Consider the following 24,018-nt stretch of genomic DNA (forward strand, 5'->3'; position numbering starts at 1 on the left):
AATCTTGTTCCCTACAATACACCTTTTGTAAGGGAGGGACGCGCAGCTTAAGTGGAGCACTCTGAACCCAAAAACATTTTGAAGTCTCCCTTTTCTCTCTCTCTCTCTCTCCCACACACACACAGAAAATATTTTAATATATATTTTGACTATTTAAAAAACCGCACTTCATTGTCTTCAATAAACCGTCTCCCTCCTCCGTTTACCAACCCTAAACAGAGCTGAGAATTGTAGATTCAACTGTTTCCAATTTTAATGCTGCCGAGAAAAGCAACTGGCTTGACCTCCTGCTCTTTCAGCCCACTGCTTTCTTCGTCGGCTGGTAAATTTTATTCAGTGTATACTGAGCAGAAAACTTCTAAGACCCATTTGCTGAGGTATTTTTGGGTGTGTGTCCCTCCCCTCCCCAATTTTTTTCACTCCATCCGCCAGCTTCAGAAAATACTTTGCAAAATCTCTTACCCCCCTAGAATTCTACCATCCAAAAATGTGTGTGGCTGATAATGTTGAGCTATTATTAGTTCAGGCCTCTGGCTGTGGAGCCAAAGGTTGGGAGTTCAGTTCCCCACTGTGTCTCTTTGACAAGAGCTGGACTCGATGATCCAAAAGATCCCTTCCAGTTCTGCCATTCTCAGATTCCTGTCGTCGTGGATGTTATTGTTCAACTTCAAATGTCCCAAACAGCATTTAGTCTGGCAGCCAGCAAAGAATGTGAGAAGAAACAGCTTAGTATTTTGAACACCAACTCAACTTCTTGAAATGCCTTTATATTCAATATGATTTTTTTAAAAAAAACAAAAAACGTATATACATTGTGATGGGGCGTTTAGACTGCTGGTGTCCTGGCTGCAAGCTTCAATGAAAATCACAACCACAGATGCTAGCTAGAGATGGCAAGTTGGTTTTCTCCTTTGATTCCCAGCAGTCCAAAACCAGGGATAGATTCGGAAAGCCTGTAAGGTAAGAAACAGGAATGCTTTTTTACTTTACTTATTTGCTTGCAAGTAAACACTATGACTCTTAAGTATTTTAAAATATATTTTTACAGCTTGGCAGCTGAACAAAGTGAAGTATTATGAACACTTAAAATGGCTTGAATCCTTTTGCGAAATACAGGACTCTGCTATCCGTAGGATCAGTACTCACTGATTCACTTATCTGCTGGCTGAAAATATTAAATAATACTTGCCCACCCCTGAAATACCTATTTATATGTATTTCCAGGGTGTATTTCCTAGAACTGGCCACTCAAGGGATCCAGAGACCATGTAACGCATAGTGTTCAATATATCCACCTTTTTCAGCATCCTCAGGGAGCTTGGATCCAATCCCCTGTGGATACAATGGTTCCCTTGTACTGCATGTGTAAGGAAAACTGAACAAGTGGTATCCACATTTTTGTACTTTTTTTGTGCCGTCAGGGTATGCCTATATGTACAACTGGAATGATTGTGTGCACAGGTTATGTGATTTTAGATTTGTGCTGCAGGAAATCCAACAGGATTCAGGTCAACAGGTTCATGTTTGATTATACTTTTAAACATTTTGCAGTGAAAAGAAGAGACACGGCTTTATTATAGCCTAGGTCTCCCCTCTTGCCCACTGCTTTATTTTGTCTTGTGGCCTTTGCTTCTTCTGCAATACCCTATGGATCTGAAAACCAAGGAGGCTTTAATCTATTTATTTATTTAAATAATTTTACCCTGCCTTTCTCCTTGAAAAGGACCCAAGGAGACCTACAATATTAAAAGACAATATTTAAAGTTGGCAAAAATGGTGATTAACATAATTAAAATACAATATTTAAAACTAAGAACTATGAGCATAATCCAATGAACAAAGATATTCTACACTTAGGCAACCTGGAACCTGTGGCTGTTTAGCTTGGGTTCTTAAAATGGGTGGGAAAATGAGCATTTTGAGTGATGGGGGGGCTGAAAGACCTCCCTTATGAGGAAGGCCTGCAACACTTAAGAGCGTCTGAGTTCAGTGACTGGTGGGTGGATGGGTATGTCAGAGTGGTATACAAATCCAGCCTGTGAAGGGAAGTTTTTTTTAGCCCCATCTTTCCCGTCATTACAACCTGGTGTTTTAAGGAGCAAAGCCTATCTCTGTATATCTGGATAAAAAAGAGTCACATGGGTACAAGGAGAAGGTACCAAAGGACCAAATATCCTGAGCACCACTTTCCTTTTGCCTTGGAGCAATGTTCAGGGCAGCAATCATTTTATGTCTGTCTATGGTTCATGCAAAGGGACTGAGTGCCGCTCCCTGGGGAGAGCTGACCTCAAAGCCCAGGTCCGGTGGCCAGCCGTGATGGTTTCCCTCCTGCATCCACGTATTTTTCTTTTGAATGAAAGCGGACAGGAGCAAATGGCACCAGAGAGGTCAAAGGGCACACACATCTACCCTCCTTAACCCAGTTGTATGTGGTTTGGTGTAACAGAACACTTTCTGGTGTGCTCTCAACTGTTAACAAAGAACAGGAAAATATGGGAATGAATCAGTTCCTCTCTCTACAACCTCAGGCTTATCTGTGGCCAAATGACTACTCAGATGCAACACCCACACATGCGCGCACACAGAGACACACAGTTTCAGATAGCAAGGGTGCAAGATCAAAGGAAGGGCAGGAAAAGCCAATTTTAAAAAGGCCTGCCATGGCTTAATCTTTCCATCTAGTCTTCCCCTGTGGCTGATTAAGTTAACGTGGTACTGAAAACAAATCTGGGGGGGGGGGGGAGAGTTGGAAGGACAGCCAGTAACTGGGATTGCATATTTAAAAAAAAATTATTGCCACCAAACTAAGATGTAGCAATTCGCTGGGCCAGCAAAGCAAGCGATTCCATCTAGTCTAGAGGTGCTCCTTTTAAGCCCCTGAAAAAGAACAGGATTCCAAAGCCAGGCAACCCTTGTGCAGAAAAGATACAGAAAAGCCAAAGAGCAGCCAACACCACCACCGAGCGGATGGCCTGCATCTGGAAAAGGAGTAGGTTAGGAGCAGTCCCAGTACAGATGCCAGACACCTGAGCTGATGTTAATGCTGTCTGTCCTTCCGCCCCCCCCTCCAAAAAAGGCCCTGCCCCATCAAACAAACTGGAGGACTGGAAAAGACAGGGTTTTTGCGCTGGCAACTAAAAAGACCCCAAGCATCCTGTTGCAGGTTGGAGGAAGGGCACTGAGAAGAGAAGATTGGGGGGGGGGAGAGATATTTTTCCAAACCCCTTCTCTGCAGCTGAAGCCAAAAGACTTCAGAGCCCATCCTAACCCTCCACTGCCCCACTTGCTGCTTATTTCTTTGGGAGGATGAATTTGCAAGATCGTTCCCAATAGGAAGTAAAAAGGCATTCATTAGGAAAAACGTGTGTGTAGATAAAGGTAAAGGTTCCCCTTGACAATTTTTGTCCAGTCGTGTCCGACTCTAGGGGGCGGCGCTCATCCCGCTCTTCAAGCCATAGAGCCAGCGTTTTGTCTGAAGACAATCTTTCCGTGGTCACATGGCCAGTGTGATTTAGACACGGAACGCTGTTTACCTTCCCACCGAGATGGTACCTATTTATCTACTCTCATTTGCATGCTTTCGAACCGCTAGGTTGGCGGGAGCTGGGACAGGTGACGGGAGCTCACTCCGTCGCGTGGATTCGATCTTATGACTGCTTGGTCTTCTGACCCTGCAGCACAGGCTTCTGCGGTTTAGCCCACAGCGCCACCACGTCCCTGTGTGCGTAGATAACATTTGAGTATATGATAGGTTTTGAGAAGTCAGGAAGGCTGCAGCAGTAGCCTTAAGAAAAGTGGAGAGGGGAGAGACATGGCAACCTGTAGGATGGTGAGAAAAGCATTATGAAAACCGATAAAGCAACAAATGACAGTATTCCCCATGCTTGCTACAGACACCAGCATACAAACAAACAGGCAGACCTTCTCAGTCTGAGTTACTAGAAGGAAAAGCTCTGCACCAAAATGTGCTGATGCTCCTGGCCCTACCCTTTGGCTCTGGCACTACCCACTGCTGGAATGCCGAGGATTCCTCCAAACTTGACTTTGGACTCTCGCTGGAAGAGGTTCCTTAAAGGTCTTTCCTCAACAGCCCTTTCATAACCACTCTCCTCGCTGCTCTCTCTCTCTCTCTCTCTCTCTCACACACACACACTCTCCCCTGCTTCTGCTCTGCTCTTTCCATTTTTCCTCCTTAAGCACAAGGGAGAGACGGGACGATGTCAGGCAAGATTGCTTTTCTATTCAATAGTTACCTCTTCTGAAGCATGTGTTATGTGGTGCTAAGCTAGAAGACGAACACAACCGCAGCCCATGACTTTTCTTGTCCCCTTCAACCCATGAGTATGACACGGTTGAGGTTAGAGGTCCAAATGGCTGCTTCTTTCCTTGGCCGCAGAGGTCTGGATGTTTAGGGTTCAACTTGTGGGTGTGACAAACCCAGACCTACTGGGATCTGCCACACGTTAACTAAGCTGCCACCAACCATTCCCTATAAGAAGTCACACAGACCAGGGATGGATTTTTAAACAAATAAAGAATAAGGTTTATTTAAAACAACACACAGGGAAAAATAAAACGATCAGGTGAATAAGATATAGTAACGTGGCTTAGTCTCATTCATACATGCATACAGTTTGGTTCACACAGAACACTTAACTTGAAGCACAGACCCTGAACCTATCAGTTCTGGCTAACCATTCAGACACCTGAACCTATCAGGTTGGTACTGACACACAGTAGTACCCTGTCTGACACACAGACTCCCACACCAGCTTCTTCTTCCCAGCTGCTGCTTCGTCTCCTCTCAGCATCTAAACTTCTCCACACACGCATCACATATATATACAGTACAGCCCCTCCTCCTGATGTCCCGCCTTCCACTCCCCATAGGATGGAACTTTCCCTCCAAACCCATGACAGACAGGTAACATCAGTGCTGTATGTAACACCTCCCCTCTTTATAAGTTGTTTTGTAGGGGGAAAGCTAAGGTGCTTTTTCCCAAAAAAACAACCTGGATAAAACACACAACAACAGTTATACATACCATATCATACTTACTTATACTTACATTCTAAGTTAACCATATCAATTAGGCATTTAAACATTTACCATATACATTACATCAATTTACCTTTATTCATACAAACCAAATTCAAAAAATAGGTACATTTAACTTTTTGTCATCAATATATACACATAGTCCATGTTCTTTCGCCGTCTTCAATCTTCAGGTCTTCTTGACAAGGCGTCAGCAACACAGTTCACTGACCCTCTGACCACTTTCACTTCAAAGTCATAGTCCTGTAGGTTTAAAGCCCACCTCATAAGTTTACTATTGTGGGTTTTCATTGTCTTTAACCATTGCAGTGGTGAATGGTCAGTGCACAGAACAAAATGTCTTCCCCAGATGTAAGGCTTGGCCTTCTGGATCGCGTAGACTATGGCCAAACACTCCTTCTCCACGGTTGCCAAATGTCTCTCACCTTTCTGGAGTTTCCTACTCAGGTAGGACACTGGATGCTGGTCACCATTCTCATCCTCCTGGCAAAGAACTGCTCCTACCCCGCTGTTAGACGCATCGGTGTAGATGATGAACTCCCGGTCGAAGTCTGGAGCACGCAGCACTGGATAGTTGATGAGCGCCTGCTTCAACCTCTGGAACGCCTCCTCACAGTCGCTGGTCCACGGGATGCGGTCATCAGCCTTCTTCCTCGTCAGATCGGTCAGCGGAGCCGCAATCTCGCTAAACCTCGGGATGAACTTTCTGTAGTAGCCCACCAACCCAAGAAATGATTTGACCTTTTTCTTGGTGTTGGGTCTAGGCCAATCACGAACAGCTTCTATTTTGGTCTCTAGGGGTTTGATCACTCCTCCCCCTACCACGTGACCCAAATATTTTGTTTCTGGGATACCCAGCTGCAGTCTGTTCTCTCTGCAGGGCCCAGGCCAGAGCACTCCCTCCCCTGGGTCAAAGTGCCTCTCCCTGCCTTTCTGGTCATCCCAAGCTTTCTTTCTGACCTTTTGAGCTTGCAGGGTCTCTGCTGCTAGCTCTAGGTTTCTCTTTAGGTCATTCCTTAAAGAGTCTATGTATGTCACAACGTCTTGTGGGTCATCCTGGGTGATCTGCTCCCAATTTTGTTTGATCAAATCAAGGGGCCCTTTCACCCTTCTCCCAAATAAAAGTTCAAATGGACTGAACCCGGTACTGGCTTGTGGCACTGATCGATAAGCAAACAAAAGGGATTGCAGCTTCTGGTCCCAATTGTTTGGATTCTCTGCCAAGTAAGCCCTAATCATGCGCATTAGAGTCCCATTGAACTTCTCAGTTAACCCATTACTTTCAGGATGATAGGCAGTGGTTTCCTTGTGCTTAATTCCACAGATTTGCCATAACCGTTTCATGAGCTTCGATGTGAACGATGCTCCCAAATCTGTGATTATTTCTGAGGCAAATCCCATCCTGGACATATACCCCACCAAGGCATCTGCCACTGTGTTAGTTTCAATGTTAGTCAAGGGTATGGCTTCAGGGTACCTCGTGGCATGGTCCACAATGGTGAGAATGAACCTGTTCCCCCTCTTTGTGGCCTTGGGCAAAGGTCCCACAATATCCACCCCTATGCATTTGAACGGAGTGTCAATCACAGGCAAAGGGCACAACTTTGCTTTGGTCCTGTCGCGGCTATTCCCCTGCCTTTGACACACATCACATTGTTTACAGAACTCCCTGATCTGCTTCCCTATGTCAGGCCAGTAAAAATTCTGTGTGATTCTCTGCTGTGTTTTGTTCACCCCTAAGTGTGCAGCAAACATGTCAGAGTGCCCCCTTTGTAAGATCATGGGGCGATACTTTTCAGGTACCACTAGCTGACTTCTGATCCCATCTCCCCCTTTTGAGATATTCCTCAGGGTCTCTCTATACAAAATCCCCTTTTTCTCTAGAAATCTCACTGGGGTTTCAGGTGTTAGCTGGGCGTCAGTCACCTGTTCAAAACACTTTTGGAGAGTGGCGTCTGCCTTTTGCTCTTGTCCAAATCTGCTGTCTGTGGTTAAGGTTTCCACCACAGCTTCTGAACTCCCCTCTGCTTCCGTCTCTGGCTCATCATTACCCCCTTGAACTGTCCCCGTGGTGGCTTGTGAACGTGTAATCACTAGCACCCTTTTCACATGTTCAGCCAGGTCATTTCCCACGAGCACGGCTGCTGGCAGAGTCGATGAAATTGCTAGCCGCCAAACTCCCCTCCAGCCTTGAAAGTTCACAGGCACCTCCGCTACTGGCAGTGAGATTACCTGCCCCTCAATCCCTGCCACCTTCATGCTCTCATTTGGGATTACATATTCCCTAGGAATAATATCTGGGTGGCACAGGGTCACCTGGGAACAAGTGTCCCGCAGCCCCCGATACTGATGGCCAAGTATTCCTACGTCCACCCCTGCTGTCTCAAACAACTCAGAATCTGTTCTCACCAGTAGGCAGCGCCTGACCTCTACAAGAGGACCATTTTCCTCAGCCTGATCAGCAGATGTAGCTGTTCCAGATTGAGTAGCCATGGCAACAGGCTCCCTCAGTGACAATGAGCCTTGCTCTTTCTGGACACAGAACACAGCTTTTGGCTTGGTTCCACTCGAATCCTGAGGCACAATTCCTTTTAGCTGCTTTAATTTCTCACACTCTGAGATTAGATGGCCCTTTCCCTGACAGAAATAGCATTTTCTGGTGTATTTTGAGTCTCTCTCATCTTGTTTTGGTTTTCGCTCCAAAATCTGAGGTCTTGGTTTTATGTCTGAGGGCTTCCCTTCACCATGGGCCCCTCCCCCTTGCTGGCTTTTCCCTGGTCCCTGAGAGTACTTGCTGTAGGTTTCTTTAGGTTTCCCCACAGATTTCTCCTCACCTAAGGGCTTTCTTATCTGGTAAATAAAATCTGCGATCTCGGCTGCTTCGGCCACAGATCTAGGTTTCCTTTCCCTCACCTGGAATTTCAGTTCCCCATGCAGGACTGAATAGAACTGTTCCAGCGCTATCAAGTCTTTGAGCTGCTGAAAGGTCTCTGTCCCCTCCTGAGATAGCCATTTCTCTAGCAGCCTCACCAATTGAGCCCCCACTTGGGTAAAAGTCTGCTCTGGTTTCTTTGTGAGGGACCTGAATCTTTGCCTCAGCTGTTCCGCATTTATCCCATGTCTTGCAAACACCAGTTTTTTAAACTCTGCAAAATCTCTCATCAGTTCCTGTGGCATCTCTGAATAAACCTCAGCCAGGCTACCACTGATTAAAGATCGCATGATGGTCATCTTCTCAGTTGCCCTCACTGAGAAGTCCACAAACGCTCTTTCCACTAAGGAAAAGAACACCTCAGGACAATCTCCCTTGTGGTACACAGGGAATTTCTTCAGGTCAGCTTTAGACAATTGGCCTCCCTCAGAATCCCTATTGTTATTATTGTTCTGGTTCATCATTTCCAATTTTCTTAATTCAAACGCCATCCTTTCTTTTTCCAGAGCAATTCTCTCTCTCTCTAACCTTTCCTCCTTTTCCATTCTCTCTCTCTCTAGTTCGAAATGTCTCTGTTTCTCTCTTTCCCTTTCCTCCATTTCCCTCACCCTCAGTTCATGCTGTTGGGCTATGAGCAATTTTCTGAGTTCTGGGTTCTGCTCTCCTGTGCTGTCACCCTGCACTGAGCCAAATTCATCCTCAGAACCTTGGTCTACCTGGGGGTCTTTCACTTCACCCATTTCTGCCATTTGGCTTCGAGTCAAGGGCATAATCCCCCCCCCCAGAACAGGCTGCTTTAAAAAGTCAAGCCTCAAAATAAAACGACCACTTTTTTTTTTCTTTTGCCTCAGAACCAGCTTTCCCTATAGATTGCTGCTGTCCTTCAGCACTACCTTGCAACAGTTGCGAGCTAGAGTCTACCCCCCTCTGCTGGGCCTCTCAGCAGGCAGGCTAACTCACTTCTACTTTACAGTTTTGCCTCAGCTTTTTTCCCGCCAAAACCAGGTTGCCTCAGAGCTCCCTAATCTAGCCCCCAATCTGAGGTTACACGTTCTTCTACTAGTGCACCCCCCCGTGAGGTACACCTAGAAGATTACCTACGTGCTCTCAGATTGTCCCTGACTAGACCCCCCTTGCTCTGGGCACTCTTGCCAAGGCTTTACTGGACCACTGGACAACTGGACCAGTCGTATCCCACACGCTGGACACCAATCAATGTGACAAACCCAGACCTACTGGGATCTGCCACACGTTAACTAAGCTGCCACCAACCATTCCCTATAAGAAGTCACACAGACCAGGGATGGATTTTTAAACAAATAAAGAATAAGGTTTATTTAAAACAACACACAGGGAAAAATAAAACGATCAGGTGAATAAGATATAGTAACGTGGCTTAGTCTCATTCATACATGCATACAGTTTGGTTCACACAGAACACTTAACTTGAAGCACAGACCCTGAACCTATCAGTTCTGGCTAACCATTCAGACACCTGAACCTATCAGGTTGGTACTGACACACAGTAGTACCCTGTCTGACACACAGACTCCCACACCAGCTTCTTCTTCCCAGCTGCTGCTTCGTCTCCTCTCAGCATCTAAACTTCTCCACACACGCATCACATATATATACAGTACAGCCCCTCCTCCTGATGTCCCACCTTCCACTCCCCATAGGATGGAACTTTCCCTCCAAACCCATGACAGACAGGTAACATCAGTGCTGTATGTAACAGTGGGCACCCGACACAACCCCCTATAAGCGTCTAGCTTCCAACGGTTCTCCCTTTTGAGCGGACAGGCTAATAAGAGACCTCTTTGACCTAGACGTACAGTGGTGTCTCACAAAACGATTTTAATTTGTTCCACGAAAATCGTCGTCTTGTGAGGTTCCCTACGCATCAGTCTAAAAAAAAGTCTTGCGAAGCATCGGTCTCAAAAAAAAAAGTCTTGCGAAGCACGATCGTAGAAAAAAAGTCTTGCGAGGCACCATAGTGATCGCAAAAACCAATCGTCTTGCGGGTTTTTCGTCCCACGAGGCAATCGTCTAGCAAGGCACCACTGTATTATCCCTCATTACAAGTAGCTTCCTCTTTCTGTTCCATGAGCATCTCTCCCTGATCAATACTGGAAAAGCTTTTAGTAGTTTCCTCAAACTGGACACGACCTAGAACAGCCATGTGTCAGAGGAAGCTCCATTCCAGATCATGTCAGCAGCCTTCCTTGAAGACTAAATGGGCCAGCTGGGGTCTTGCTTGTGAACTCTGGAGGACTAGAGTGTTTACTTGTGAAAAGTTTCTGAATCTTATTTTCTGCCAGCTACCCTCAACACAGACTGTAAAAATGCCATGAATATTAAATGCTTTCCCACCCCAAAGTAAAAAAAGCAAAGAAAGAAAAACCTTGTATTGTGTGCACAAAGTTTAGGCAATACTTCTTGCTTTTTCAGAAGATAATGTTAACTTTCAGTAGAAAGGAATGGTGGAAGAAAGGAAGGGGAACCATAAACAAATCTATGGGGTTTTTTTACCTGTCTTTGCCTGGCAATAGAACGACACAGAGGGTATGATTGGGCAGGCGCTGGTACAGCTTTCGGATTCTACAATCAAATGCCTTCATTGCTTTCTTTAAAACTTCCTCCTGTGTAGAAATGACATGAAGGCTGCAATTAAAAAGAGACAAAAACCAATGAAAAAGAAAACTGTGAACAGAATCCAAACCACTCATAGGGTGCCAAATTTATTGGCCTTTTAAGCAATAGGTTGTGTTCTTTGAATTCTCCTGAACTGTTCATGAATGATTGTTCCCTATTATAGGGACGGCTACTAATATTTGACTATTGCATTTTTTTTCTAATGTAACATATTTTAGTTTATTTGTTATATTTACTGAATTATTCAAATACTTATTTTCCTGTGGTATACCTGGAGGTCTCTCCCAAAGAGGTGGAGAATCCTCAGCCCTCCACCTGTTTTTGATGAGAACTCCCACAGTCCTTTAGCAATGGCCACGTTGGCTGGACATTCTGGGAGTAGAAGTCCAAGGCAGCTGCAAGGCTGAAGGTTCCCCTCCTCAAATCAATGGCATCTAGAAGGCAATGGGGAAAGTCTATGGAAAAGCTCATCACTGCAAAGGGTTTGCCGTGTTTTACCTGGAGGGGAGAGTGAAGGTGAGATGGTGCAGCCGCAAGCAGGCTGCCATTTTGGTTTACAGAGGATGTCCATTGATGGAGATACGGCAGAGTGATGGCCTGCCGGCTCTGCAGTTTGCTGCCTTGGGCGGTCTGCTCTTCTAGGGCTGCAAGCGCCTCGGTGGCACTTTCGGCTGTCTCGAATTCTAACAGATGGAGACGGAAATACAAGAAGTCAATTGGGTGATTCTTTGACCTGGACAAATAATAATAATAATAATAATAATAATAATAATAATAATAATAATAATAATAATAATAATAATAATAATAATAACAACAACAACAACAACAACAACAACAACAACAACAACAACAACAACAACAATAATAATAATAATAATAATAATAATAATAATAATAATAATAATAATAATAATAATAATAATAATAATAATAATAATAAACCCTGACTTTTGCCTAGAGGTGATGGTTGGGTTTATGTCTTTTATTTCTTGGTAGTGTAGTGTATGGATGATGTAGTTTTAAAAACATGCGTACAATTATGTAATATGATATGGTGGTCCCTGCTCTGGATATCCCTGTCTGAACTTTTATCCATTGTGTAATAAGAGGAACATTCTATTTGTTAAAGTCTCGCTGAATTCCTCACGCACTCTGCCCCAAGACTTTCATCCTTGCTAGCTGCTTTGGAAGCAGGTTTGTGCCTGAAGTCGATTCGTTTTAAAAACAACCTTTAAAAAAGGGACGTGGTGGCGCTGCGGGCTAAACCGCAGAAGCCTGTGCTGCAGGGTCAGAAGACCAAGCAGTCGTAAGATCGAATCCACGTGATGGAGTGAGCACCCGTCGCTTGTCCCAGTTCCCGCCAACCTAGCGGTTCGAAAGCATGAAAATGCAAGTAGATAAATAGAGACCACCTCGGTGGGAAGGTAACAGCGTTCCGTGTCTAAGTCGCACTGGCCATGTGACCATGGAAGATTGTCTTCGGACAAAAATTGTCAAGGGGAACCTTTAACCTTTACCTTTAAAAAAAGGACATTTCTTGTTCTCAAGATCAGAAAGACTTGGGCGTAGGTGTTCTGGCTCTCCAATGGCTATTTCTTGCTTTTAAATTTAAAAAAGTGTATCTGTCATCTCTTTTTCTCTGATGTAAGAATAATAATTATGTGCCATCAAGTCACTTCTGACTTATGGTGATACTTTCCAGGGTTTTCTCTAGGTAGAGAAGACTCAGAAATGGTTCACCACTCCCTTCTTCTGGCAGCATCTTGGGACTGTGCAGTTTGCCCAAGGCCACCAAGGCTGGCTTCTGGGGTAAGCCAATAGGGAATTGAACTTTCCAACCAGATACCTGACTCACTGAACGACTCAGCCAGCTCTTTTCTATGATATACTTACTCAAAAAACAGTAATTTCTCTGTCTTCCAGTTCCGGGATCTCTTGGTAGGAAAACTGAACACAAGTCTTTCAAGTAACCCAGTTCCTCTTGCAAATCTGCCTCATTTTGGGTTTTCCCCACTCCTGCCAAATAAACGATGGTTTTGTTCTCTGCATCCTTTTCCAACTCTTTCACCAGCCGCTCACCATCAAGCGTGATTTCAGTGATGGGTCTCTGAACCTGAAGGTACCAAACAGAAGCACACGGCATCCTAGCATCATCTTGCACAGCGCTTCTCGAGACCCACCATCTCGAAGTGGGGCGGGCAGGAGAGCTGCGTGTTGCCGCGGAGGGCTTTTCTAAACCTTTTGAGAGGTATTCGAAAGCTTATTAGTTGTATTTATATTTTTGTGCACCTCTACAGTGAGCAGAAGGCAGTATAAATGGCTCTCCTTGCACTAAGCTTCCATCTTTACAACAAACCTGTGAGGCAGACCGAGAACAACTGATCCGTGGTCACCTAGTGAGCTTCTCGGCTTGGAGAGGCCCTGGGGACCTGGATCTCTAAAGCCAAAATCCAACACTCCTATCATGGCACCAAACTGACTTATGTCTCAGCAAAACTGGAAAGGGGTCCCTGCTCAGCAGCAGTGTACACATTTTGAATATAAGGAGTCCCAACTTCATAGGATTCTTTTAGATTCCCATCAACTGGTCCCAGTGTTGTGGAGAACCACCTTTCAGAGCTGACTAGGGCAAAAAAACCTAGTATTACGTTATGGCCAAGCCCAGACTCTTGACTTGTTTCTCCTCTAACAAGCCACCATTTGAAACCTGGGTTTGATGTTGGCTTACAAATCTAGGCCAGTTAGAGAAGCCACCAGCAGGACCACATGATTTAAAACAGCCTCAGTGGCTAGGAGCTCTGCACAGTAGCTTCTTGTGTCTAGATTTTGCTTCCATGGGAAGCACTCATTACTGAACCACCTTAAGAAAGTGGCAGGGGAATCATAAGGTGTGCGGTTTCTCTCCAGAGCATGAAATGTTGCAAGATTTTGGGCATGCAGGTGTAAGAAGAATGTTGCAATTTAGGTAGCCTGCTAGAACACAAGTCTGAGCTACACAGAAAAGGAAATAGCAGCCTGATAAATATCTGCGAAAGCTACTCACTCTTGTTGTTTCCCCCCAATATCAGACTTATATCATTTTCTCCTCTGGACAGAAACTTTGCTCTCCCTTTCCAAGCTAATCACCTGGAGGTGATCTATATGCACCCTAGGTGATTTGCTACATACAGATCTGGAAAGAAGCAACTATAAGTGCAGCAGGATCCAATTACACCAGAACTGAAGTGCAGGAGAGACATTTTTGATGTGCTTGCCATTGTTCTGCTTCCAGAAGTCACTGTTCACCCAAAAGCTTACTTTGATTCGAGATCCTCCAATTTTTGCTCCATTTAGATGATCCACAGCAAGCTGGGCGGCCTCAAGCACTTCATACTGGACGCAGATATGTGGCTTTTGAAAAAAAGAGAAGGTTACTACAGGTCATCTTGGTTCAGACATCGGGATCTCAGGCCAAAATCCTGAGAAAAAGACAAATGCTTGCCAGCGACTGGCATGCCACTTCTTTGTGGGCTCCGCTTTTATGTTTACGTGCTACAGCTAACACAGATTTCCTGCAGTGTCCTCAATGTGAAATGAGCACAGTAACAGCCTCCTGCAGGTCCTAACCCCCTAGGAATGGGCATGGAAGGGCACACTGCCTTCTCATCTTGCAGGTACTGGCCAGAATCCTATCGATGACCTAGGCTTGTGTAAGGCAAAACGGTGTTAAGTTTTGGTGGCAGAAACGTTAAATTACTAACAAGGTACTGGCCCTGCTTCTGAACGTGTGGCTGATCTCACAATAGGTTGGGTGCCCAAGAACCCCACTGACACTTTGTTAATCAGTGGCAGTTGCCTGTTAAGATTTATGTAATTTCTCTTACGCAGGCCTAAGGTACCAATAGGATTCTGGCCACTCAGGCACCACAGGCTCATTCTGTGACTTACCTTGAAGGTTTCTGGAATGATCCTTATTGACCGAATGTGGCCGTACCTCTTGAAGGCTCTCTTCACGGACTTTAGGCAGACGTCTTTGCCAAATGGGCCTGCGTAGACTGTCAACATGCTGTCCAGCTTGCGCCTCATCTGAGAAAAGAGGTGTGGATGCTATGAAGAGGGAAGTTATGAGGGGGTGTTTGTTTGTTTATAAGGCTTAAAAACTGCCTAAATTAGTAAAATCACTACTTCGGATGGTTTACATATCCCAAAGCAAACCATACAACCACTTCTTGGAATAATCAAAGAAAACACCCTATCTAACCTAATCAAATGCTATTAACAGAGACAAAAATAAAAACGGCAGCCCATAGCTGACCCCTGTCAGTAACAACTAGAACTAAAAAGCAGGTATATAATCTACCCAAATAAGTAACAATTAATAGAAGGAGATAAACAGTAACCATCAGTTCAGATGCCACATTCCTGAATAAGTGACAGTACCTGCAATCTCACAGAGACCTACCTGCGGACCCTATTTTTATCATTCCCAGCCTGCTGTAGAAAATCAGGAAGCCGTATTTACCTTTGAACCTCCTGCTGCCATGAGGGTGGATGTCACATGCCTTGAATCCAAAGCAAACTGGACTACACTGAAGGAGGACCTAGGAACCTCTTCCAAGGCTCTCTGGAGAACCTAAACAGGGAGAAAAAGAAGAGAGGTCAAGGGTGGGGGAGACGGGTTGGTCCCTTGAACTGAAAACAGTGGGTGGGGAGAGGGTTGGACAAAGGGGTAGCATAGATCTGTGATTCCCAGCCTTGGCTATCCCAGGTGGTCTTGGACTGCAAATCCCAGAAACCCCGGCCAGCACCTCTGGTGGTGAAGGCTTCTGGGAACTGCAGTCCAAGAACACCTGGGTGACCCAAGGTCGGGAAGGAGCCCCTGCCGCAGATGCTCATTCAGGGCCTGGACTTCTAGAAGTCTTTATTGTCCTTCCTGATCCAGCAGCTCTGATGGGCAACCAACCTAGGGGGAGTCATTCTAGGGCAAAGGAAGATTTGACTGCAGCACAGAAGCTTGGAGAAGTTACTTCCTTGCACTGCAGTTTCCAGAATTTTCTTACAAGCATAACCAGTTCTGAATTTCAGGTTTGGGCCTCAGCAGATCCTGACACACAGCTTCAGGCAGACCTAAAGGTCTTGATGGTTGGCATTAGCGATTTGGAAAATATCTCCTCACTAGAAGTATTGTAGATACACCAAGGTATTCCCAACACGAGCGGTGGTCGTCTATAATGGGAGGGGCAGTCCACTCCCATCTCGAGGGCCCCAGGTTGTCTATTCCTGCTGTAGGACAACACACGCGCCAAAGCAAATTATTTTCCTCTTTGGTGTCTATCGGGTATCTATGACACTGTGAGGAACAGGAGCTGTGTGTGTTTCCTCATAGCTCCAAAACTGTGGAACCGAGACATCTGAAACTTGGCCTGGATACTTCCAAGGACCTTGTAGGGTGCGCATTGCATGGTTGCTTCGTACTTAAAACTGACTGATTAATTTATGATTTTAACTCGGCAAAAGTTATCAGCACAATAATTAGCTTCTCTCGGAATGAGAAGTGTGACAGGGAAAGCATGAAGCCCTGAAGGCATATTCACAACTCACTCGCTTATTCAGAGAGCCTACCTGGTGCTGGCTGTCGTAGGAAGCCGTTTCAGACTCTTCTCCCAAAAGCAAAGTTTTTTGATCCATCGAGTGCAAGATGTCCAGAAGGCTAGGAGACAAGAAGAAAAGGAAAGCAGAATGGATCAAAACAACCAACCCAGGGCTATGTTTCAGACTTCCTTAACTGACATCATCATGCTTCATGTTTATTATACTGATGTAGAAGAGAGAGGGGGCAAACTTCAGGGTTGAAGAATGTACTTTGCTTTTTGCTAGACCACCAACTGGGATCAACATCAAACTAGTGGTTTAGGATAGGAGGATGTAGCTTTGCTGAGGGGAAATGCTCTAGAGTATTTTATTGTAAAAGAATTAGTAGCAATCAAGTCTGGGGGCGGGGGGGAACGACACATGGAAGGGTAACATAGATCAAACTGAAATGCAGCCTCTCCTTCCTCAGAGAGTCCAGACATGCAGGCAGCTGTGTTGACTCATAGCGACAAACCAATTCTCGCACTTGTCATCACAACAAGGAACGGGTCTTTTATAAAGCTAATGGGCCTTAATTATTCATCCTAATGCAAACCAACTCAAAATATTTTGCAGAGCAACAGCAGTAGTTCATAATCACATTGCTGGTAAGAAAATCCAGTTCCTCTGCTCCAACTACTGTGAGTACTGCTACCTCAGAGGGGCAAGAAAAATGGAATTTTGGGGGGGGGGGGAAGCGAATGACATCATGGTGCTTGTTCATCAGGAAAATCCTATCTCTTCAACTCTATGAGCCCTGGCAGCAGTACGGCACTGCCACGGCTGTGAAGTGGGGGGGGGGAGGAGGAAGAGGAGGAGATAGAGGAGAAAAGCTGGCAATAGTGAAACAGTGACTGTTAGGCAAATGCAAGCAGATGATTGTGCAGGCAAATGTGTTCTGCAGTTTCAGTGCAGCTTTTATACGGGACGGCTTCTCTGCAGAGTGTTCGTTCTTTCCATGGACTCTGCCAGCACATTTCATAGTTTGGACAACATGCGGCATAAAAAGGCCCTCCAGGAGACTTCTGATGGGCACGGTGTGCAGCCAGGGCTGATGAGCGCCAGAAGGCAGTAAAAGCTGTTTACCTTTGGATGGGTTCTCCTGTCCGTTTCCGGACTCTGTTCTTCTGCGTCGGCAAGACACCGTTCTTCCCCTTTCCTGCCTGCCTTTGGCCTACCAACTGGGTCTCCAGATTCAGCTCCGCAACCTATTGGGGAAAGTAAAACTTTGCCAGGCGAAATGCGATGCTACCAAAATACTCTCCTCTCCGCGGCTAGCATTCGATCCTAGTTGCACATGTTTCTCCTTGGTATTTTGCTGAAAAACCATTTTGAATCCATCAAGACATCTTCTCTTGTGAGCCCCACGGACGGTTCAGTTTCAGCATGCAAGGTTATGAATCAAGTATTTACCAAGTTCATCAGTGACCAAAGAGGGGCACTCTCCCAGGAGAGATTCGAACTCCAATCCCTGACTCCAAAGGCAGGTGCTCCACCCTACTGAACTATACCAGCTATATTGATGGCCTAACCGTCTGGGAATTTATCTAATTCCCCTTTACAGCTGTCCAAGCTGGCAGCCATTACTAAATCTGGTGGCAAGACATTCTACAGATTAATTGTATGCTACGCAAAGAGGCACTTTGTTTTAATTTGTTCCGAAATCTTTCCCCGTGATGCTTTCCTTTTCTCCCCCAGGCCAGATTTTAGGGTATAAGCACTACAGGGGAGGGCCAGACCATACTGTGGTTACTATGCAAAGCAGTATTTACGTACCTTGATTTATATTGCCTGTATAAATAAGAAATGTATTTGATTATTTAGGGCCACTATTGCAAAAGGTACTTTGAAAAGCAGGATAATTAAATTCTTCCTCCAAATAGTTAGCAGTATAACATCTATCACCTAAACCTCCCCAAAGTGTAAGATAGATTGGCAAGGTCCTGATATTCAGATCACCATCATCGCCACTATCATTTCATGACAGCACTACCTACTTCTGATTGTATCTCATGTAGAATTCTTTTGGAAAAAAAATCTTTTAAAAAACCCACACTTTTTTGAAAACACACACATAAAGGATGCAAAGTTAACATACCTTCCTAGGTCCCTTGTCAATGAAATACTGGGCCAGTTCTAGAGCACTCCTAGCATCTTCTGTTGGATTGTGACCCGCTCCATCATCATGCTGAATTTCTTTCCTATGAGACGGGACAGCAGAATATACAGAGGTTCAGAAGAATCACACAAAACCAGCAATAACTTTCTGCTTTGGGAAATAATGAGCTGTAACTAGCTAATTTTGTGCACAAGAAAAGTCTATACAATTGTGCCTACTTTCATAGTATTTATATTGGTTACATAGTAAATATGTAAATAACAGGAAATAATCACAGTTTGTTTATTTTAGTCATGAGACTATTAAAATGAGTTGCCCCACATCAGTGAGCTGAACAATCTTAACTTTTTCTGCCTCAAACTGAAGTTGGCACTGCCAGGTGATGAGAACCTGGACCGAGGTCACCATCTTAGCCTTCACAGATGACCAGATAACAAACCAAGCGGTAAGAACTTGTCTTTCACTTTATTTATCCCAGATAGCTCAGAATCTGGTATACAGTTCCCACCACCGATCGTATTTTCACAACAAGCCTAAGAGGTAGCTTAGTCCGAGAAAAAGAGAGGCTGTGTTTGGACAGCACATTAAACCAACAGTGGGGCAACCGGATGGGCTTGAAATTCTCTTGGCTCTGGAAAACAAAGCCATAATAAAGAAGGTTTACAGGACTTATTATCTAACAACATCTGAAAAGGTGCATGTTGCCCACCTCGATACTAAACCATAGTTTAATGGGATGTATGATCAAGAAAGGAACTGCAGCAGTTCAGAAATTTTCAGTTCTGGCTACCCATAATTTGTCATATTGATCACAAAGTTAGTGCTGGCTGGGATTGAAGTAGGTTGTACTCCAGTGAATCTGGAAGGTAGGCAGCCAGGAAATGCTGGTCAGCAACCACTATGTGGTTTATGGGCATCAAGCAGACTTCCCATATGACTCTGTTAAGTGTCTTAAGCAGAAGATGCTTAAGCTTAGTGGGTTTTCCCTGCAGATAAATCGCCACCTTAACCATCTAAATAATCCCCATTATCTGGAAGTATTTCCTTTTTTCCATGCAGTGATTTCAATTTTTATTTAATAAAAAAGATTTGGGAGAAAACAAGCTTGGGTGCCGGTGCCTGCTGAGCAGGAAGACTCTTACCCTAAAACAGCTTCTGCCAAGAATTTCAGCTTGAACCTTCTGCCACCCTTCCTGGCAAACAGAAGGGAAGTGTCTATAACATGGGGATGCACCATCTGGAAGAGATTTTTAAAAGGGTGTTAGAAAACAACCTGCCGCTGTGATGTTGAAGCTGCAGTCAAGACTGAAGGCTGGTCTTCCAAGACTGGATCTTTGCAAATTTTTTGATATTGTTGTTGCTGTAAACTGGTGAAGAGGACAAAAATGATCCTCAGAATGACAATGCAATCTTGCTCACACTTAACATAGAGTAAGTTCCCTACCTAAGGATGAACATACTTCTGAGTAAACATACGTGGGCTTGTTTCATGAAGTGTGGATTATGACTGTTCAGTGTGCACAACAAAAATAAAAACTACAGTACTGTGATACCTTAAAGACAAACAGATTTATTTCAGTGTGAGCTTTGAAGGATTACAATCCACTTCCTCAGACATGTCAACCATCTGAAGAAGTGGACTGTACTCCACAGACACTCACTCTGGAATGAATTCGTTTGTCTTTAAGGTGCCACAGCACTTTGTTTTTCATTGTTGTTATCTCTGATGAAACAGACTAACATGGTCATCTCTTTGAAAACTGAACATGCAGCAGTGCAACTGTGCCATGCAATCTCTTGCTTTGTTTTTAAAGTACAGTGGGTACAGATGGCAGAAACCCCCAAGACATTTTGCTGCCTGAAATGGAATATCAGCTCATTTTGTTATGCCATTGCATTGGCTATCCACCCACCTCAAGATGCTCAGAAGCCAAAGCTAGCCAAATTATTTTGTCACAGCAGGCAGAAAACGCTCTCAAGCACCTTATCTCATCTCCAGCAGGAAAATTAGAAACAACAACACATTCAATAACTGGGAATTTGCCGTCATTTCAAGTTCTGAGGGTATGAATCGCTGCCTATGAATCTTAAAGGCAAAGGCTGGCAGCCAAACTTTAACCATGTCATCCCTTGAGACTTCAACAGAGCTGGCAAGGCTGAGGTACTTCAGACATGATGAAGAGACACATCTTCCAGGCTCCCCGATTACACACAGCAGAGATTTCACAGGCAGAAAGTGGATGCCCAGACGTCTACCCTATATGCTGATCTTATCTTATAGGAAGCCCATGGACGTGATTCCATCACCCGGCATCTTGGGGCCACTCGCCCCTTGCTTCGTTCAGCACAACTGGCCCTGCTCTTAGGCAGAGTGAGAAAACCCCTTCAGGTGGCATATACAGTCGTGCCCCGCTGGACGATTACCCCGCTCTATGACATATCCGCTTTATGTTGTCGTTTTTGCGATCGCTTTTGTGATCGCAAAACGATGTTTTAAATGGGTTTTTTTCGCTGTGCGATGATTGGTTCCCTGCTTCGGGAACTGATTTTTGCTTTACGATGATCAGCAAACAGCTGATCATCGGGTTTCAAAATGGCCGTTGGCTGAAGAAAATGCCCCCCCCCCCGCTGTTTTCTAGGACGGATTCCTTGCTTTACAGGCACCGAAAATGGCTGCCCTATGGAGGATCTTCGCTGGACGAGCAGGTATTCAGCCCACTGGAAAGCACTGAACGAGTTTCAATGCGTTTCAATGTGTTTTTTTTATTTCGTTTGACGTTTTCGCTCTACAGCGATTTCACTGGAACGAATTAACGTCGTCAAGTGAGGCACCACTGTATTGGGAGAAAAGCAGAAACATCCCTGGACGGCTCCTCTGCCCATTCCCTTCTGCTGGAGGACAGAGCCATGCCTACCATCCAGCTTGTTCCATCCCCTCCCATTGAGCCTTACTGTCTCAGGTGTGGTGGAGGACCCCACCCTGAAGAAAAGTGGAGCTGAATGGAATGGTGAACCTGGTGCCATCTTGTCCTTGCCTCAGGCCGGCAAACGTCTCGGTCCAGCCCTGCTGATCAGTCATGGAGCAGCAGGAGTTGCTGTTCCGATTCTTTTCAGTGCCCCACAGAACTCTAGTGTGGCATCCCTGGAAGAAAGCCCCCTTCCAGGAGACTGGAGGCAGGACAAGGCTCGGAAATAATTTTTCTGACCTGGAAAGGCACCTTCCCACATCTAGTGGCCCCAAACAGATTTTTTTAAAAAATGAATTAATTCTGGTGAGGCATGGTATGTCAGAGTCTGCCCAAAAATCGGCCACCACACCCCATAGAAATTACAAAGGGAGTTTTTGAGCCAAATTTTAAAAATGAACATTGAGATAAAGAGAGAGGGAGAGAGCGAGCGAGCGTGGTGCCTTTACTGCTTAGGAAGGGGCCGGTGAGCGAGAAGGGGCTGTGGGAGAGGTCCTAACCAACCAATGGACCGCCCACCTGCCTGCTTGCGTGCACATGTGCTTGAGTGGATAGCACGTGGCTTTCTACCTGGGAGAGTGTGTGCAAAAGGGAGCTGGAGGAAGAAGCAGAGTGAGAGAGAGAGAAGATGGGAAAGAGAGGGGGCAATTTGCTCCACTCAAAAAATGACTCACTCTTGAGCAGGGGATGAAAACCATGTTGTGACAAAATAGTATCAAGTGGGATTTTACGGTATCAAAGCATCTGAAAGCAGGAGGAGACAGAGCAGCCTGCCTGTCATACAGTGATCCCCTCTACCAACATCTGCTACCTGAGGCTACCACTTCACTCTGCCTAATAGTAGGGCTGGCCCTGAAGTTCAGAAGAAAACACAACGAGACGGGTCTACTCACTTCTAAAGCTCGAAGGTCAAAATTCAAAGAGTGACCCACTAAAACCGCATCAGCAGGGAGCAGGTCTCTTAATCGGGCCTGGATGTCAGCGAGGGTGATTGTCACTGGAAGGAGCAACTTCTCGGTGATGCCCGAATAACTTCAAAACACAATTGAGAGGATTATCTGGGGCATTGAAAGAATCTCGCATTTTCAGACCATGATTTATGCTGTAGCAGAAGTCTGTGGAACAGGCTCCGGAGTTTCTTAAACTATTTCAAGATGTCATCAAAAGTTCAGGTCTTCTTGACCAAAACGCAGCTTTTCCAGGAAAAAAAATATTATCTCATCTCCAGGAAAATAGCATGCGATAGCTGTGATTGGACCAGTTCTCCCTGCGGTGGCTTTCCTCTACTTCTTCTTCTTCCCCAGTTTATGCTGAAAATGGGCTTGAGATATGGGTCAGACTGAGGGGTGACTCACCCAATAAGTTTAATGGCTCAGTGGAGTTCAGAATCTAGACCTCCAAAGTTCAACATTTTGACACCACCTCCACCACAGTTCCCCGATTTGCTTTCAGAAGTCATTTAAAGCAATCTGAGGCCCATTCCTCCATTTCCTTCACAGCAATGTCATTCAGCCTTAAGAAGCATACCACTTTGGTATAAGACAACTGTAGGAAGGAGTTCTTAAGTTTGAAATCCTTCAAGATTCCCAACCATGTCTAATTCCCAGCCCCCATGAATAAATGTATATACGAGGTACCTAGTGAGGTAATTCCGTATTGGCAATTTAGGCTTGACTAACTCATCCATAACGCACTGACCATTGGAATCCACCACAGAGATTCTTGTGAGTTCGGATCCCTTATCGGTGAGGCACTGGTGAAAATTTAAACATAAAAGAAAAGCGATAAAGGTCTACTTTGGGCAACAACACCACATGGACCATATTGAAGAAAGCAGCTTCTGATAGATGTTTATGGCCTTCTTAGGAACCAGGCTAAATTTCCAGATTAAGCTGGACCAAGCAATGGGGGAATCGGCCGTACAGCAACGGAGACGATGGATCCATCCACCTGAATGTTCTCGACAGCAGCCCTTCCCCGCCAAGTATATAGCCAAAGGCAACTTACATCAGTAGTAGACAAGGTTTAAAAAGTTAAAAGCAGTAAGTATACAAATATTACAAAAGAATCAAACAAATCCCACACTAACAGTGAACAAAATGAACTCCGAAAAACACATGAAAAGCAACAAGGCACAACAATTCACTTAACACCTCCCCTCCTCAGGCAGCCAGCCCCTCAGGGAAAGCCTGCCTGAAGAGAAAGGTCTTCATTTGCTTGAGGAAGGGCAGCCAAGAGGGGGCCAGCCAGGCCTCCTGTGGGAGGGAGTTCCAAAGTCTGGGAGCAGCCAGAGAGAAGGCCCTCTTCTGTGTTCCCACCAAGCACCCCTGTGATGATGGTCGGACAGAGAGAAAGGCCTCCCCTGATGATCTTAATACATGGACAGTCTCATAAAGGGAGACATGGTCCTTGAGATACCTTGGACCAAAATCATTGAGGGCTTTATCTGTTAAAAGCGAAACCATAGTGCCCAGATGTATCCAACTCCCAATTTCCATCACTTTGGGCTAGTCAATGGCCACACCAGATGAAGTGCAAGAGATACTGCAGTCCAGAGGTGAACATCCTCCCAGATGTTGCTGGGCTATGACACCTTGCATTTTTGACCATGGGCTGTACTGCCTAAGGCTGGTAGGAGGTGAAGTGTGACCATCACAGGTTCCCTGTTCTAAAC

General features: G+C 45.1%; 1 protein-coding gene across 3 annotated transcripts in view; it reads right to left on the minus strand.

The window, feature by feature from the left end:
- Positions 1 to 746: 746 nt before the first annotated feature.
- REXO5 (RNA exonuclease 5) overlaps positions 747 to 24,018 on the minus strand; it is a 39,910-nt gene continuing 16,638 nt past the window's right edge. The window contains exons 8-20 of one of the 3 annotated variants that reach the window (XR_012081724.2): positions 22,982 to 23,097; positions 22,238 to 22,376; positions 19,521 to 19,615; positions 18,358 to 18,460; positions 17,346 to 17,467; positions 16,251 to 16,338; positions 15,151 to 15,261; positions 14,577 to 14,714; positions 13,947 to 14,039; positions 12,543 to 12,762; positions 11,145 to 11,329; positions 10,524 to 10,655; positions 747 to 953 (exon numbers count right to left, since the gene is read on the minus strand). Coding sequence is in view for 2 of the 3 variants with exons in the window: in XM_072982545.2 (XP_072838646.2) it covers positions 881 to 953; positions 10,524 to 10,633; positions 11,145 to 11,329; positions 12,543 to 12,762; positions 13,947 to 14,039; positions 14,577 to 14,714; positions 15,151 to 15,261; positions 16,251 to 16,338; positions 17,346 to 17,467; positions 18,358 to 18,460; positions 19,521 to 19,615; positions 22,238 to 22,376; positions 22,982 to 23,097 (1,593 nt within the window). In the remaining variant the exon portion in view is untranslated. Of the gene's footprint in view, positions 954 to 10,523; positions 10,656 to 11,144; positions 11,380 to 12,542; positions 12,763 to 13,946; positions 14,040 to 14,576; positions 14,715 to 15,150; positions 15,262 to 16,250; positions 16,339 to 17,345; positions 17,468 to 18,357; positions 18,461 to 19,520; positions 19,616 to 22,237; positions 22,377 to 22,981; positions 23,098 to 24,018 lie in introns of those variants that run through there. The other 2 variants (XM_072982545.2, XM_072982546.2) reach the window with 2 other exon arrangements.

Source organism: Pogona vitticeps, chromosome 13 (genome assembly GCF_051106095.1).
Source record: "Pogona vitticeps strain Pit_001003342236 chromosome 13, PviZW2.1, whole genome shotgun sequence".
NCBI classification, from domain to species: domain Eukaryota; kingdom Metazoa; phylum Chordata; class Lepidosauria; order Squamata; family Agamidae; genus Pogona; species Pogona vitticeps.